An 18,758-nucleotide genomic window follows, 5' to 3' on the forward strand; every position below is an offset into this window, starting at 1 on the left:
TTGATAGCTCACACACAGACACCAAAGAAACCCTTCTTAATTCTTTTTTTTTTTTTTTTTTTTAATGGTTCATCAGCTGATTTTTTTTTTTTATTAATTAATTTATTTATTTATGGCTGTGTTGGATCTTCGTTTCTGTGCGAGGGCTTTCTCCAGTTGCGGCAAGCGGGGGCCACTCTTCATCGCGGTGCGCGGGCCTCTCACTATCATGGCCTCTCTTGTTGCGGAGCACAGGCTCCAGACGCGCAGGCTCAGTAATTGTGGCTCACGGGCCCATTTGCTCCGCGGCATGTGGGATCTTCCCAGACCAGGGCTCGAACCCGTGTCCCCTGCATTGGCAGGCAGACTCTCAACCACTGCGCCACCAGGGAAGCCCCTTCTTAATTCTTTTTTATCAATTCATTTTGCATTTAATATGGTTTCAGCAATTAGAGGAGGTACCAGGGAGACAGGAAAGGAATGAAAGATCTGTGTTTTTGTTTAGTTGGGAGGGACAAGAAACACAAATATATGGAGACAACTGGAAAATACTTTTAAAATAATTAGGAAATAAATAGTGTATCATGAGGTGGTCCAGAATGCCTCCAGAATAAAGGAGGGGAACAGAACTGAATAATCAGCTCTGAGAGTCTTAAGAGAAATGTCAAAAAGACAGACCAAGATTGCCAAAGAATAATAATGGTAATAGTTATTGCTGTAAATTATAGAGCTCTATCTACACGCCAGGAACTGTGCTATGCATTTTACATAGGATTAGCACCCTAAGAGGTCATTTATCTTATTATCCTTATTTCACAGATGAGAACACAAAGATTGACAGAGATTAAGGAATTGTTCCCAATTACACAACTTGTAAGGCGTAGTGTCAGGATTTGAACCTAGATCTGTCTGACACAATCACATGTAGAGGGAAAACAGAAGGTCTGTTGGGGAGAAGATCACCACTCTTCTCAGTGGCAGGAAGGTCAGAAGGTGAAAAGAGAAACCAACTCTAGAACAGGGGCCACTGGGGTCACTAAGAAGAGGGAGAGGCAGGAGGTGCCTGCCAACAATGGCTTTGACCCTTAACCTGGAGAGTGTGGACCTAACCTAGTAGGTAATAGGGACCCTCTTGGGTAGAATAACAGGATGAAACACAGTGGTAGCATAAGTAAACCTGCAGCTGTGGGAAAAGAGACTGGAAGGCAGAGAAACTTGTCTTAAAGGGAGCCAGGAAGATGTCCATGGGCATTGGATGACAATGGCCAAGTCCAAAAGATAGAGTGTCAAAGAAATAGTCTCCTCGCTCTCGGTATTCTGATACCTGTGTGTAGCCCCAGCTCACCCAAAGCCAAGAGGTCAATATTAGATTTCCATTGTTGCACTCAAATCTCTGAAAATAAAATGCTTTGACAGAGGGTTTCGTCTCCTGGTTGACACTGGCAGGAAAGATCCTTTCATGACGTGGCAAAGAAACGAAAGTGTTTCTGGTGTGCCATCTACGGGACACTTGTGCTATCACCGTATCTTCAAACCACATCACATTGACCACATTATCTTCTGCCTGTCTGTAAGGTGATATGTCTTTTCTCCTTTGGTAAGATTTCTCCCCCCCCCCCATTAGTAAATCGTAATATACTTGTTTAGGATCATCTGAATGAAAATACAGTAATCATGTATTTTTAAACAATAAATTGGAATTTGTCCTCAGCACAAAAAATTAGTGATGAAAGAAGACATTGCTGTTTCCTGGCAGCCCTGCATCACTCCTCTCCTGATTGCTATTGCAGGGCAGGCTACTCCTTCTTCTGTCTCCTCCCAGCCTGCCTAGACTAAAACGGGGCACTTGGCCTGCCCAGTGATGACTCTCAGGCCAAACTACTTGTTGTGAGGTATTGTCCTCTTTCCTTGGAAAGAGCCACTTGTGGAAAAAATGTGGAAAATCCTAGATCTGGACAAAGATAAAGCTCCTGGGATCCCACAGTGTGTCTATACTACAAAAACTTTTCTTTGATATTTATTTATCAAACAGAAAATCATTTTTAAAAAGGTCACCTTCAACAACTGCCTCTTCCTGCCCTGGAGTAGTAGCAGCTGGCTCACATGCCCATCACTAATTCCCTGTTCTGGGCATCCATGGGGATTCAGCAGGGGAAATTCTATGCCCGTTGGTCATAGGATATGCCTTTAGCTACTTGGACATAGTATATTCTTTAAAAGAAGTTTCTTTCACAGACTTTACCACCGGACTGCTCTATAATCCTGGATATCCAAAGCCTAGGATAAAAACCTCAAAACCAGAGCTCGGAAACCTTTGGATAAGTGTAGGTGAAAATCTGCTCCAGGCATACAAACTTCCAGAAATGACTGTGACGGAGGGGGGTTGATTCTGTTTCCCAGAACAGAATAGTGGTTCTGAACAGTGATTTGCCTTGTAATAAAAGGAAACGCTGCAAAGCCAGAGGACTTTGGTCTCATCATCATTCAGAAAGTATGTCTCACAAGGGCAGGATGGTGTCAGAGATGCTGCAGTGTCCTTGCACTCTGGAGAAAGTGGGGTCTCATTTACAGAGCGCCTTAGGCTCTAAGGGACGTGCTGGGTACTCACGGTGTCTCATTTCGTCCTCACAGCAACCCTATGCATATGAGATAGGTGTTGTGTCCATTTTTCCAGAGAAGGGAAACAGGCTCAATGCCATTAAATGCCCCGCCTGCTGCCTGAGGGGATAACTAAGTGGAAGGACGTCTGGATGCCCATTTTACCTGCGCTCTGTCCGTCACTAAACGCTGCCCCTCCTGGAAGTCTACATATCTTCAAACCACATTTAGATCCTCACCTCACACCATACACCAAAAGACAGTGTGTCTTGAGTTGATGCTTTTCTTCTCGTCAGTCCAGAGAAGATGGCTGCCTGGAGTTGAGCAGAGCCTGGGGCTGTGGAAAATATCTTTTCTCAGGATAAATGAGACTAACACTTCCATTACTCTTTTCATTTCCAGAAAATGAAGTGCTGGCCCCAGCACCAGCTCCACCCCGGGAAGGTGAGTAAAAACATGGCCTTATATGTTTGGGCCGCAAATACAGAACATCCATCCCAGCATGAGTTGGCCTCCATTGAGGCTGTGAACTTTAACCCAACTCCCATGGAGAAGTTGGATGACCACAGTTCTTATAGGTTTGTAATAATAACCATACCTTGTGTTTATATAACTTTCTTATGTTAATCTGACTTGGATGGCATGTCATATACTTATAAAACCTTTGAAGTTATGCCAAAGTTGTTGTTACGCCCATGCTTTAGCATTGTGGAGACTGAGTCTCCAAGGGGCCGAAGGATTCACAGTGATTTTTCACACATAACTAAAGGCAAACAAAGCCCACATCTTTCTTGTGGGGTGATCCTACCTCAGACCTGGAAGATGAGCGGCCCTTTCCTTACTTGAACTATGTCACCATCAAGCACCTCCAGAAACTCCTAGGGGAGTTTCCAGGAAGGTTTGGTGGCCTCCAAGGCTCAACATCAGCGACAACTTCTCCAGTCCTTGTACCCTGTTGTCCAGCAGGGGGCAACAAAAAAGCAAGCAATAAAGAGTTCCAGTGAACTCCTTGGCAGGTAGAGGTAGTGCCCAGCAACACAACAGGTAAAGCCTGCTTTTATATCCACCAACACCTAAGGAAGAGAACAGGATTAGAAGAATGGCAAACCCAGGACTTCCCTGGTGGTGCAGTGGTTAAGAATCTGCTTGCCAATGCAGGGGACACGGGTATGAGCCCTGGTCCGGGAAGATCCCACATGCCACGGAACAACTAATCCCCGTGCGCCACAACTACTGAGCCTGCACTCTAGAGCCTGCGAACCACAACTACTGAGCCCGCGTGCCACAACTACTGAAGCCTGCGTGCTCTAGGGTCCATGTGCCGCAACTACTGAGCCCGCGTGATGCAACTACTGAAGCCCACGTGCCTAGAGCCCGTGCTCTGCAACAAGAGAAGCCACCGCAATGAGAAGCCCACACACCGCAACGAAGAGCAGCCCCTGCTCGCCGCAACTAGAGAAAGCCTTGCACGCAGCAAAGAAGACCCAATGCAGCCAAAAATTTAAAAAAAGAATGGCAAGCTGAAGTGGAATCTCCAGAACCATTTGTCTGCTCAGCCCCCCGGGTGGGGGCAACCAAAATTACATGCATTTTCCCATGAGGGCACCAAAGTGCCCTCTCTCATCACTCTTCCTCCTAAACAAGATGAGAAACTGGCATCCATTCAAGTATTATTCACAGGATATTTACCATGTGTACACCTCTACCCTAACCCTTCAGAAGGTTACAGAGCTACCTATGAAATACTTATTGATAGCTAGATGCAAACGTACTCTACCAGATGTAGTCGAGGAATTCTAAGTAGGAAATATTTCCCTGTATTCAGTTTGCTTACAGCCAAGTAGGAAATGAAATACAGCCCAGAGAACAATTAAGTTAAATACAAACACAATATTGAAACATCAGACATTACTGTAAGAACCTCACAAGGCAGTATGTGACTTAATGCAGGTTAGTTGAATTGACAATGTGGTGTGAAGCCAAGGGCTAGGAGGTCACCATAGCCCAGTCCAGGCTGGGTGAAAGCAGGAATTGAATAAGGCCTCAGTTGCTGGTATTTTTGCATGGAAATTTATAAGAGGATATGACGCTCTTCTGCTTTAGAGATTATTTCCGGGAGGGCAGTTTGAGAAATCTAACTGCTCAGAGGAATCCCCTCCGTCCAGCTAAGAATACTAGATTCACACACTCAAAATCCTTACATAGTAAAGAAGAGTACTGCTATGTGTTAAAATGAATGAAACAGGGTCAGTGCCATGTTCGTTCAAACAGGGACAAGTTCAAGTTTAGTTTTCTTTCAAACCCATGTAAGATGTGTGACATTCTTCTTAGGAACTTCTTCTTTGGTGTGTTTTCTCCTTGCACATACAGATTTATTTTTTGCCAGCACTGAGGACACTGAGAACCTGCAGGCCATTACTGACATAACCTTTCCCTTCTGCTCTTCAGATCAGCAGCTGTCACTGGGCCACTATAAGGTTTCCCTTGTTACGCCACGTTTCATATTCATTATACAATACTGACCTCCTGTTCCTAAAACAAGTCTTCTTCCAAAGTCTACTAAAATTATCCATATTAGTTAATTAAGATTCAGATGTCAGGGTTTCCCTGGTGGTGCAGTGGTTAAGAATCTGCCTGCCAATGCAGGGGACACGGGTTCGAGCCCCAGTCCAAGAAGATCCCACATGCCGCGGAGCAACTAAGCCCATGCGCCACAACTGCTGAGCCTGCACTCTAGAGCTGGTGAGCCACAACTACTGAAGCCCACGCGGCTAGAGCCCACGCACCGCAACAAGAGAAGCCACCGCAATGAGAAGCCCGCGCACCCAAAGAAAAGTAGCCCTCGCTCACCGCAACTAGAGAAAAGCCCATGTGCAGCAGTGAAGACCCAACGCAGCCAAAAATAAAATAAATAAATTTATATATAAAAAAACTTTAAAAAAAAGATTCAGATGTCAATTCATTGATCAAAAAAAAAAAAAAGGAGGCATTTATGGTTGAAACAATTCTTTTCTTATATATACCACGAGTCAGACACCATTTGCAGGTATCTAAACTGTAATATGATTCTAAATAGAGAGAGATGCAAACCAGAGGGTCTCAACTGATATAATCTGATGTTCCTGCTCTTGTATTGCATTTATTGCCACTTAAATTCATCAAGAAGATTAATATGTGAATCAAATATTTTCTTTCAAACTACTGTACAATTGCAGATTTTATATGCTGGCTCTTTACTATATTATCTAGAAATCCAAACTATTGGAACTATTAGATGGATCAAACTTCTTTAAAAAGGCTGTCCCTCGTTGGGGTCTAAAATGAACTGACCCTCATTTTACACTCATTCCATACCAGCATATTACAATATAACATGGTCCCAGCATAGCTCAGCTATTTTAACAAAATCTGTATTGCATATTTCTATGTATACTTTTTTTTCCAACATGATCAGATTTATTAACTGATTTTATTAGAAGTTTAATGTAACTCTGTATTATCATTCCCAAATTCATAATTCATATATAGCATAATAAATGAGTATGTAGCATCATTTATGCTCTGTTCTGTTGTCATTAATTTCTTCTCTCTCCACCTCCACCCTGTTGCTCATCACACAATAAAATGCTTTCTTTAAGATACTTTTAAAAATGTGTTTGGGGGGCTTCCCTGGTGGCGCAGCGGTTGAGAATCTGCCTGCCAATGCAGGGGACACGGGTTCGAGCCCTGGTCCGGGAAGATCCCACATGCCGCGGAGCAACGGGGCCCGTGAGCCACAACTACTGAGCCTGCGCGTCTGGAGCCCGTGCTCCGCAACAAGAGAGGCCGCGACAGTGAGAGGCCCGCGCACCGCGATGAAGAGTGGCCCCCGCTTGCCGCAACTGGAGAAAGCCCTCGCACAGAAACGAAGACCCAACACAGCCAAAAATAAAAATTAATTAATTAATTAATTATTTTTTTAAAAAATGTGTTTGTACTTTCTACACAGCACCAAATAAAGAGAGGGAGGCCAGAACTTCAATAGCAAAAGGTGAGTTGGAGGGATGGAGAGTGAGGCCGAATGCAACAAAATTAGAAGCAGAAACAGCTCAGTAATGATTACCATGGAGGCCCCATAGAATTTGTCCTTATTAGTTAACTGAGATTCAGATGTCTATTCATCAATTTTAAAAAAAGAGAGAATTCATGGTTGAAATAATTCTTTTCTTACATACATCACAAGTCAGCCACTATTTGCAGGTATCTAAATTAATATGATTCTAAACAGAGAGATTCAAACCAGAGGGTCTCAACTGACAAAATGTGATGTTATTACTCTTGTATTGCATTTATTGCCACTCAACTCAACCGAGATTACTATGTACGCCCAAATATTTTCTTTGAAACTACTGTACAATTGCAGATTTTATACCCTGGCTCTTTAATATTATCTAGACGTCCAAACTATTGGACCTCAAATTTCCATAAGAAGTTGTCCCTTGGGCTTCCCTGGTGGCGCAGTGGTTGGGGGTCCGCCTGCCAATGCAGGGGACACGGGTTCAAGCCCTGGTCCAGGAAGATCCCACATGCCGCGGAGCAACTAAGCCCGTGCACCACAACTACTGAGCCTGCGCTCTAGGGCCCATGAGCCACAACTACTGAGCCCACGTGCCACAACTACTGAAGCCCGCGTGGCTAGAGCCCGTGCTCCGCAACAAAAGAAGCCACCACAATGAGAAGCCTGCGCACCGCAATGAAGAGTAGCCCCCGCTCACTGCAACTAGAGAAAAGCCCGCATGCAGCAACGAAGACCCAACACAGCCAAAAATAAAAAACTAAATGAAAAAAAAAGAATGAGTTTAAAAAACAAAAAAAAGTTGTGCCTTGTTGGGATCTAAAATGAAGTGATCTATATTTTATACTGTTTCCACACCAGCATGTTATAATATGTTCCCAGAATAGCTAAGCTATTTTAACAAAATCTGTTACATGTTTCCATGTATACTTTTCCCCAAAATGATCAGATTTATTAACTACTTTTATTAAGTTTAATGTGACTCTACATTATAATTCCCCAATTTGTAATTCACGTATAGCATAATAAAGGAGCATATAGCATCATTTGTGCTCTGTTCTGTTATCAATTTCTTCTCTCCCCACCTCCACCCTGTTGCTCATCACACAATAAAATGCTTTCTTTAAGATACTTTTTAAAATGTGTTTGTACTTTCCACACAGAACCAAATAAAGAGAAGGAGGCCAGAACTTCACCAGCAAAAGGTGAGTTGGAGGGAGGGAAAGTGAGTCTGAATTCAACAAAGTTAGAAGCAGAAAGAGCTCAGTAATGATTGCCATGGAAGCCCCATAGAATTCCTCTGCATTATCTTTCATCAGTGTGTTTCAGAGTTCTTCCTTTGCATCTTATCTGCATAACCCAATCTGCATAATGACGAATGGCGCTTTGATCAGTTTTCATTACATTTTTAAAAGAAAAACAACAATGATAAAAATATCACAAGCAGTTGTTGAGATGCCAGCAAATTTATTTGTAGTTTCAAAGTTCCCATGTGCATGTGAAGGAAAAGAGGTGTCTGGTCTTCTTGGGATTATACCAATTTGGAAAATTATCTTAATTACCCAGATTTTTAAAAATTTAATATTTTCATGTTACTGTGTAAACTGTTCCAGGTTTCACTAGTAATTTTGAAAACTAGCATCTCATTTTGTAACATTTGTGTTCATGGAGATTTATATAATGATTTATATAGAGGGACAATATCTTAAGCAAACATCACGTTATTCCTTATTGAATTGGAAACATTTGTTTCTGTCCTGTTTTTCTATTTTCACTTTATATGGAGGTAGTCCAGTTTTAGAAAATGAATAACCTTTATCATATACTTTTTCATGGATCCATGAAATACTAATTCCTTTGTCTCCCCATGGAGGAAGTCATTGTCATTACTGACCATTTGTCTTAAGTAAAGGAGCATTAGTCTTCTACAGAAGAAAGTTTTCACAGAGGTAGACCTGACAATTTTGCTTTGTATGTTTGTATCATCATTTTAAAAATTTATTTTTTATTTGTGCACTGAATAACACAGTTTAGATTCTGGAATAACCCATTATTTCTTGACTACAATAAGACCTTTCTCTTTTTTTCTGGACACCACTCAAAAGCATGTTAAGTATCTCTTTGTTCTTACTATGCCATATTTCATTAACTAATTCATATGATATTTTTGTCTTCTATATATTAGTAAAATACTTTTTTTCTTTCAGTACATTGGACCACTTTTCTTCAGCTAACTTGAATTTACAGCTCTCATAAATGAACACATAGTGTTAGTATACTTACTTTGTCCTTGACCTTCAGTGGCTCCGTGAATAGTAACATGAATCCTGGCCACATGGGCCACAGTCTGAAGGTTATTTGCATATGGAATGCAAACAGTGCAAACTCCTAGAACTCCTTCCATGAGATGGGTTCAAGGAGGTTTGGACATCCTGGCTGAAGTTATTATAACATTCTTCTTTACAAGGCTGATGGCATACGCCTCTGTTTCCAAATTTGGAAAGGTGCTTGGACCAGGCTGTAAGGCTCAACCAACAGAGCAGATGATGTAATCCCAGAAGGCAAACTGTCAAATGTTTAAACAAAGCCTGTGCCTGACCCTTAATCTGAAAAGTCATATTATATTTGTATGCTTAAATGTGAAAATTGCTTTCTGTAAGTTAAAATCAACCAACCAACCAACCGACCAACCACTCAACCAACCAACCAGTCTACCAATCAACAAAAACCCTTTTCCTTACACAGAACACAATATGATGAAAGAGCAAGGCCAGATGACCAAGAAAGGCATCCTGAAATTAGTAGCATTTTTTTCCTGACATTTGCAGAAGTTAAACAAGGTCATGGCCACATGCAGTCATGTGCCCAGGTACATAAACTGCCACGTATGTATTTGCTCTACATGCCTAGAAAGCAAATCAATTTAGCATAGAAAGGGACATCCCTAAATAAAGAAGATAGGTGGTGGAAGTTATTTCTAAATATACAGTCCCCTTCAACCATTACTTACTTTCATCAAGGACAGGGAAATGTCAAAGAAAATACCCAAGTGAAAAGTAGACACAGTAATCATTGCTATTATGTATAGCCCTGGTTGAGAAAGAATTCTTGCATGAGCATAAACAAGATTGACAGGTGCAACAGACCTGCTCTCCAGCTTACACTAGAATCCCTGTCCTCTATCCTCCCCCAACCCTCAGTCTATCTAATTGGTTTTTTTTTTTTTGAAAGAAAATTAATGTATTAAAAAAAAAGAAGAAGAAAGAAAGAAAAAAGAAATTTACGGAACCATTCAAGTCAAATGTCACTCCTTCGTGCATCTTTCCCCTGACCATCCTAACTCACTTTCACTTTCCTTCCAGAAAAATTACTGCCCTTGGTAATTGTTGCAATGGAAGTAAAAACTTACTTTCTTTTCCCAGGCATCATCACTAACATTACCACAGACTATCATGAATGAACCCTGTGTGTATTAACGACCTCATAATTTGAGATGAAGATTCTTTTGGCATGAATGTGGTTGTCAGATGAGGAAGTGAATCAGCAGAAGTTCCAGCGAATTTCTCCTACATGCTATGATTTTTTTAAATTAAAAGAATGATTAAGTTTTTTCTTCATTTAGGTCCCTTTACATCTGCAATATCTTTATCTTGGTGCTTCTTACTAGCATGCTAAAATATTTTTGTGCCATTTTACCTTTAGGTATCAGACAATCAACCATCTACTAAAATGTCTCTGCTTTACCTGTGTATTCCAACTACATGATTTCTTTGTAATGAACTTTGTTAAAAATTAATATCACTGTACTTCACGATTTTAAAACACAACGATTATAAAATACAACATTGATTTAATAGAGTTGGGGGAGAAAAAAACTCATTAAATAAACGTATTTATGATAAGATGAATCCTGATTTCAGAAGCACCAAAGCATGGAGACATGTGTCTTCTCATTCAGAAAATATGATAAATTAATCAAATGCTTTACAACATGATGAATTAATGTTAGCTGTTTTTGTTATTGCCTTCCATATGTGGTTGTTTTTGTTGCTGTTATTATTTTGGTAACATATGCCAATATTTACTACAACTGATTACTCTGCTTGAGGAATTCATAAATTTGTCTACATCAAACAAGGTATTGTATCAGTATTTAACTGAGGTTTGTTTACAGTACATTTTAATTTTATATGCTTTTATTCTAAAATCTCAACAATTGTCCCAAGTACATATACTTTAAAAATTGATTTAAAAGGCAATTTAAGTCAACCATAGGTAGAAGTTATTTTATGCCCAAGAGAGCTTGGAGAATTATAGGAATGTACACGTTCCACTGTCTCTGGCGTTCTCTCCCTCACATTCCAGATTTCCTTCTGTGGACCCCCCAAAAAATTCCAGGCTTGTAATATGAGACCAGGTTCTTTCCCTACTTTCCAGGTGTTCTTCATTGGGAACTTCTGTGTTGAAAGAATCATTTTTATGGTTTTATAAATGCGATTTTCGCATGACTTAAAGACACATTTTGGTAAATTTCCTTTCTACATAGCTAGGGAAGATAGGTCTGTCGCTTTCGGTCCGTGGTGTCATGTAGGCCGTATTCTAAAGAGCCAAAAATAGATGTTTAAGTTTTCATCATCACTGTAGTCACTTTTAAATAGAAAACAAGAAAATATGACATATATTTTATTTTTTGTTTGAAAATGTTCTTTGTATGATGCCATACCTTTCATATATGTGATGTTGGATCAGGCATAACCCAGAAGATTTGGATATTCAGTTTCCCTACTAGCAGTAGAACCTGTTTTTCTATGGTAAATAAGAACAATTAAACCTTTCATTCTTAACCAACTCAACCAAATTCAACCAGGCAACTTTTCAAGTATTTTGGGTCAGAATCCCAACATCTTAGCTATATATCCCAATCTAAGGGGATGCCAGGACCAAAACTACTTTTATTTATTTATTTATTTAAATATCAACATTTTGTTTTATTTCTATTTATTTTTAAAATTTGCATTTATTTATTTATTTTGGGCGTACTGTACGGCTTGCAGGATCTCTGTTCCCAGACCAGGGATTGAACCCAGGCCACTGCAGTGAAAGCCCAGAATCCTAATCACTAGGCCACCAGGAAACTTCCCAAAACTACATTTAAAAGAAGGGAAACAATAAATGTTGGCCCTCGTCAACTGTATTTTTCTAGCACTTCAGTAAATTTGAAAATGCATGTACAATGACTCAAATATTGCCCACTGAGAAGTAATTACTGTTTGGAAATAATGTTGGATCATCTAGAGTATCTTTTATGATACTTTGAAGCATTGCTTTCATATGTGTTGTCTTCATAGTCTAAAATAGTTGTGTATGTCCCCCACATAGTCTTAACATTTAGTGGACTTTGAAACTACTCACCCATCAAATTTTTGCTTAAAATATGGCTTCTCTTTTTATTTCAGTTTTATGAACGTGTGTGAACACTCTTTTCCCAATCATTTTGCATTCTAAACAATTAACTCAAGGGTTTATTAGGCACTGTGCACAAAGCAAACAAACAACCACCAAACCTGTATAAAATGAAGTGTTCATCCGACTAAAAATGGTTCTAGTTTCTAGTTTATATAAAACAAAAGAAGCTCCTTTCTAGGATGTGGTTGAGTTTTAAAACTTCATTTTCAAGAATTTTTACAGGACTTTAGATCAAGATTCTTTACATATTTTAGTAAATAAAAGCCTTCAAATAGGTGTCAAGAATAAAATACTACATACTGAGTTAAATGTACGGCAAATAAAATAGAAAAATTGCAAGGTATTTTATTTTTGGTTATGTAAAATTTTAATTATTTAGCAGTCTTCTGAAATACAGAATTCCCCTAAGAGCTCAGAAATACCTATACTTCCCCAAATGCAAGATTTTGTGGAAAGTTAATGGATATTCCAGGAGAAAAGGATTCAAATGTGAACTAAGTTTGGGAAATGCTAATAGTGTGTCATTTCTTATCTCCATCCCCAGTGCCAACACACATGAGCACACTGATGGCTTTGAGATATCCTTCGGTAAAAGCACACAAACAATACAATAAAACACAAGCATTTAACTTTATTTAGCCTAGCGTTTTCCAAGCTTCTTTGACCACAGAAAGCTTCCTCTGAAGAATCCCGAATCCCACAGTATCCAGTGAATCACCTCTTGGGTTCTGAAGATATGACATTAAGGTTTTCTATATACTACATTAGTTATTTTGTTAAAAAGTAACAAAACATATCTCTGGTTGACAGTTTAAGAAATTTCAGACTAGTAAATAATATATGTTGTAAATATACTAATAGGTTATACCTGTGCTCTTTTACCTGTTCTTGTCAGAAATTTTTAAAGCACTTTTTAATTAACAGTCATGTGCATTTGTTTTCTGTATCCTATTTTATATAGTCATTTAAGTTCATATTTTGAAACCCATAATTATTCTAATATTTTAAATACAAAGATTATTATTATTTACACTAACACTAGTCTTCATGCTTTGGGAGGGAAGGAGCAGAGGTTCAGATAACACCAAATACCTATTTAAGCATCTAAAATGTAAGACACTATGAAATTTAGACATGTTAGAAAAGGGAATATTCAGTGTCTTTGCACAAACGCTACAGGGCATATTTTGAATTTTACAAATGGGTAAATATTTTACACATATATAAAATATTTGTAAATATTTTACAAATTGGTAAATGTTTTTCAAATTATATCGGCCAACACCAATATAATCTTGGGAAAAAGCAGATAAAGTCCCTATAATAATTATTGGTGAACTTAGTAAGTATGACAAATTGGTTTATACTAGTTAATGTTGACTTTTGTTACCTAAATATAGAAGGGGAATTAATTATAAGGTTTTCTGGGGGTATTGAGTTTTCAAATTACATAAAAACATATGCTTTTATGTCTGTGTCCAAATGAATGTGGTATATGAATTATGCTGTCAGTGACTTTGGCTACAAAATAAGAACTCGAAAACCACCTCCATTGTTGATGTTATCAAGGTTAGATTTTTAGCATTAATTTTTTTCCTAGCTTACAATTATATAAAACGTTTGCATAGAGTACCATTTTTAAAGCTACTTTCATTGGGATTACCCAACTCTCTCACCCTTTTATTTGTTTATTTTTCTCTTTGGCCTTAAACACTGAAGTTTAATCTTTCAGGTGGAAAGTCTTCTAAGGCTTAGTAATCAGTTGAGTGTTTCGTGTAGTTTCTCTTCTTCTTTTGCAGATTTCTCTTTTCTCAGGATACTCGGGATGAAGTTCTTTTCTCCTTAACTTTTTATTCCTCTTTCTTATTTCAGATGAAGAGGAAGCCTCCCCGCCTAGTGCCCTGCCTCCAGGTTAGGATGATTCCAACCCCTTTCCCCACTTTGTAATTTATTACTAATTGACAGTAAAGATAATGAACCGACAGAGCACCTTGATGAAACAACGCTCAGAGCAGGGGACTCAGATCTTGCCAGTGCCAAAGAGGGAAAATGTTGGCTTTAATGGCAATTTTTTTTTAAATTTAATTAATTAATTTATTTATTTATGGCTGTGTTGGGTATTCGTTTCTGTGCAAGGGCTTTCTCTAGTTGCGGCAAGTGGGGGCCCCTCTTCATCGCGGAGCGCGGGCCTCTCACTATCGCGGCCTCTCTTGTTGCGGAGCACAGGCTCCAGACGCGCAGGCTCAGCAGTTGTGGCTCACGGGCCCAGTTGCTCCGCAGCATGTGGGATCTTCCCAGACCAGGGCTCGAACCCGTGTGTCCTGCATTGGCAGGCGGATTCGCAACCACTGCGCCACCAGGGAAGCCCCAATGGCAATTTTTTTTTTTTAACATGAGAAACTTCTTAAAAAGAGGCTCTCTTTGTGTCCTTATTCCTGTCCTGCCCCTAGGTACTTTGTGAAATAAATAAAAGTAGTAACTCTTGGGTATAAATTTTAGGGGCAAAAATGTCTTTCATTTCCAGCTATATACTCTTTTCCCCTGTTCTTTAGATATTTGGATTTTTAAAAATTTTATTATTGTTTTTTAAATAAAACACATACATTTTATAGACGTTTTCAAAATTACAGCCCTACTGATTTTCCATCCAAGCCAACTTCTAGCTTTTTGTCTCCCCATCATGAAAAGAGACAGGATTTGGGGGATCCGAGAAGGTTGAAGTCAGCACTCCATTTTCTCCCCCTCCCCCTTGTATCATCCAAATCACGCTTTCCTTTCAGGTTCGGGTAGTCGGGCCCTGGAAAGAAAAGATTCAGGTGAGCACATGCCAGAAGCAAGGCGTCCCGACCCCATCCTAATATAGTAATCACTAATGATCTCATTTCTTGAAGCTGTATTTGATTCTAATCTTGGTTTTATTCAGTTTGCAGCTTTTATAGCAATCTCTTATTACATTCCTCTGACTAGAAAACTAATGCATTGAGAAACAATTAATTTTTCATGATGCACACACACACACACATAGATTCAGGAATCTAGCCATGTATACCACAGGTTCATTTGTTTCATTATCACTATCATTTTTAACATTTGGCAAATACACAGAGATGAAGAGACTTTTAAAATCGCCATTCCTGGGATGTATCGACATTAGATAGTAATTCATATTTTTATGGAAATTTACATATAGTTGAAAGAACACCTCCAAATTCTGCATGGGTCCACAATTCTGGATTGTTATTTATTTATTCGTTCATTTATTCATTCAACAAATTTTTTTGAGGGCCTACTATGATCCTGCTATGGGAGTCTTATGGGCCAGACATTTTTGCAGACGCAGATATAGAAATGAACAAAACAAAAAAAATCCTTGTCCTCTTGTTCCAAACATTAATGGCCACTATTTGCTATTACTTATGAATATTACAATTACACACAACATAAAATTTTAACGTCAATTTGGGTATTTTAAAAAATTGTGTAATCACGTGACTACATTGCCTAACTTCATTGTGAAAATGATGGCCTATGAATAGAAATACTAAGCATGATTGATACATGGGAACTAAAATAACTAAATCTACATTTCCTCCTTTTCAAGGAACATTAACAGGTTGAGAGTTGGCAACCCACGCATTTTGTTTCCAGTTATTAAGTGGCTAAAACGGAACTTCTCTTCATTCAGTTCTCAGAGACAGGGGAACTTTCTACCCTTCTCTCTCCTACCCTCTTCATTGGAGTTGACTGCTGATTAATACCTTCTAAGCACCTGGAGTGCAAACTAGAAAATGCAAAATAAACTTCATTTCTAGCTTGTCTGTCTTCATGGGAAAGCCTCAAAGAGTTTATTTTTCTTTCTGTTTTTCTAGTTTTTTCCTTCCCTTTCAAGACGCTCCTAGAATTCTTGAAATCTGTGCCTGCAGGTCATGATCTGTTACTTGTCAAACTATGGCCACATCTATACAACCCTGATAGAATTATCTAGTCATACAACAGTGAGGCATCTAGAAATTCAAGGCCAGGCTTGTTTGACCTTTCCCACTTGAGCTGCAAACTGATCCATCCCTTTAGTCTTTTCCAACTCAGATGTTGTATAGACATGGCCTTATAGCCGGTCATCTGGAAAAACAATGAGAGTACTGCTTTCATAGCCTGCCCACCATTATTTATCAGGGGAGAGGCAGGATTGGGAAACAAAGGAAACTTGGCTGCCAGGAAAGAGTAACAACCTTCCTGAAAAGTTTTGCTATTTCTAGGAATTAGAAAATGTTCCTTGATCCCATCGTGGAAGAGATATCCCTGTAAGAATGGGAATCTGTCACTCTCTACTGATGGCTGTCAGGGAGGTGGATAGAAAGAAAGATGTTATATTTATCCAGGTTAATTAGACAAAGAGAAGCTTCAGCGTTGACAAGAACAACAAACCCAGGTAAGTCTGCCCAGGAAGAACCTGGCCCTTAAATGATCCTTTTCCTCCTTTCTGCTCGTTAGAATGGTCTGTTGGCGAATCACCAGCAGGGGAGGAGCAGGATAAGCAGAATGCCAACAATCAGCTGTCCACCCTGTTCGTGGAAAAGCCTCAAGGTGGAACAGTGAAAGTTGGTGAGTGCCAAGCATTAAATCCTGGGTTTTTTTTCAAATAAAGATGAAATTCACATAACATAAAATTAACCGTTTCAAAGTGAATAATCAGTAGCTATTAGTACGCTCAATGTTGTGCAACAAAGTTCCCAAATATGTTCATCACCCCAAAAAGAAACCTTCTATCCCATTGAGAGTTATCCCTCATTCTCCCTCCAACCCCTGGCAACCACTAATCTGCTCTGTCTCTAAGAATTTCCCTATTCTGGATATTTAATATAAATGGAATCACACAATAATATATGACCTTTTATGTCTGGCTTCTTTCACTTAGCATAATGTTTTCACGGTCTATCCAAGTTGTGGCATGAATCAGCACTTCATTCCTTTTTATGGCTGAAAAATATTCTATTGTATTATGTACTAAATCCTGCTTTTTATAACCTGAAAAAGTGAGTGACAGCTTTCATTTCAGTAACCCGTACACGTAGTAGTTGAGTGACTGGACCCTGGAGCCAGGGTAGGTTCAAATCAGTTTCCTCATCTGTAAAATGGGGATAATACCACCTGTGAAGTACTTTGAACAGTACCTGGTATATCTTAAAGCTCAGAACCAGTGTTTGCTGCCATTTCAACACACCTCATTCCATAAGATGATTATAAATCTGCAGACATGCTGGATCATGAAATGTAGTATCTCAGAGAAAGCTGGTCAGACAGATGGCTCAACTTTGGATATATTCATTCGAAACGTATCGATTACACACCTCCTGTTTTAGAAACTGTGCTGAACACTGAGTAAAATATGTGATCACTCAGAATTTACAGTCTTAATGGGAGGAGCAAACAAGAAGAAATTTAAAAAAACAGATCATCACAAAAGCCATCACAAGTGCCATGAAGGAAATAAACAAGGTGGTAAGCCAGAGAATGTCCAGGGGGTCCAGGAATTTTAACTAAATGAATTCTTATAAGGCACATATTGTAATCAGAACTAGTCTTTGACACTTACCAAATATTATGCAAATGAACACACAGCTGACTACAGTCTGAAAATTACATCTTTCAGGTCTAGAATGTAGAAGCACACTGCATGTGAATCAAACTGTTTGCTCCCCTCGTGTTTCTGCAAGACACCAAAATGCTAGGATGGCCACTGGGCTAATCCTTTGAGTCTAATGAGTCAATACAAACAGGAGTGTTGAAAAAATAAACTCAAAAAGATGGCAGAGTAGAAGGACATGCTCTCACTCCCTCTTGCAAGAACACCAGAATCACAACTAGCTGCTGGACAATCATCGACAGGAGGACACTGGAACTCACCAAGAAAGATACCCCACATCCAAAGACAAAGGAGAAGCCACAATGAGACAGTAGGAGGGGCGCAATAACAGTAAAATCAAATCCCATAACCGCTGGGTGGGTGACTCGCAGACTGGAGAACACTTATACCACAGAAGTCCACCCACTGGAGTGAAGGTTCTGAGCCCCACGTCAGGCTTCCCAACCTGGGGGTCTGGCAACAGGAGGAGGAATTCCTAGAGAATCAGACTTTGAAGGCTAGTGGGAATTGATTGCAGGACTTCAACAGGACTGGTGGAAACAGAGACTCCACTCTTGGAGGGCACACACAAAGTAGTGAGTGCATTGGAATCCAGGGGAAGGAGCAGTGACCCCAGGGGAGACTGAACCAGACCTACCTGCTAGTGTTGGAGGATCTCCTGCAGAGGCGGGGGAGGTGGCTGTGGCTCACCAGGGGGACAAGGACACTGACAGCAGAAGTTCTGGGAAGTACTCCTTGGCGTGAGCCCTCCCGGAGTCTGTCATTAGCCCCACCAAAGAACCCAGGTAGACTCCAGTGTTGGGTTGCCTCAGGCCAAACAAACAACAGGGAGGGAACCCAGCCCCACCCATCAGCAGTCAAGTGGATTAAAGTTTTACTGAGCTCTGCCCACCAGACCAACAGTCAGCTCTACCTACCACCAGTCCCTCCCATCAAGCCTCTTGATAGCCTCATCCACCAGAGGGCAGAGAGCAGAAGCAAGAAGAACTATAATCCTGCAGCCTGTGGAACAAAAAC

General features: G+C 39.8%; 1 protein-coding gene across 1 annotated transcript in view; it reads left to right on the plus strand.

Moving 5' to 3' along the window:
• Positions 1-18,758, plus strand: part of MYBPC1 (myosin binding protein C1) — a 138,137-nt gene that overhangs the window by 59,656 nt on the left and 59,723 nt on the right. The window contains exons 3-8 of the mRNA XM_068561972.1: positions 2,980-3,021; positions 6,566-6,607; positions 7,795-7,836; positions 13,970-14,008; positions 14,878-14,913; positions 16,589-16,699. Of these exons, the coding sequence (XP_068418073.1) occupies positions 2,980-3,021; positions 6,566-6,607; positions 7,795-7,836; positions 13,970-14,008; positions 14,878-14,913; positions 16,589-16,699 (312 nt within the window). The remainder of the gene's footprint in view (positions 1-2,979; positions 3,022-6,565; positions 6,608-7,794; positions 7,837-13,969; positions 14,009-14,877; positions 14,914-16,588; positions 16,700-18,758) is intronic.

Source organism: Eschrichtius robustus, chromosome 13 (assembly GCF_028021215.1).
Source record: "Eschrichtius robustus isolate mEscRob2 chromosome 13, mEscRob2.pri, whole genome shotgun sequence".
NCBI classification, from domain to species: Eukaryota; Metazoa; Chordata; class Mammalia; order Artiodactyla; family Eschrichtiidae; genus Eschrichtius; species Eschrichtius robustus.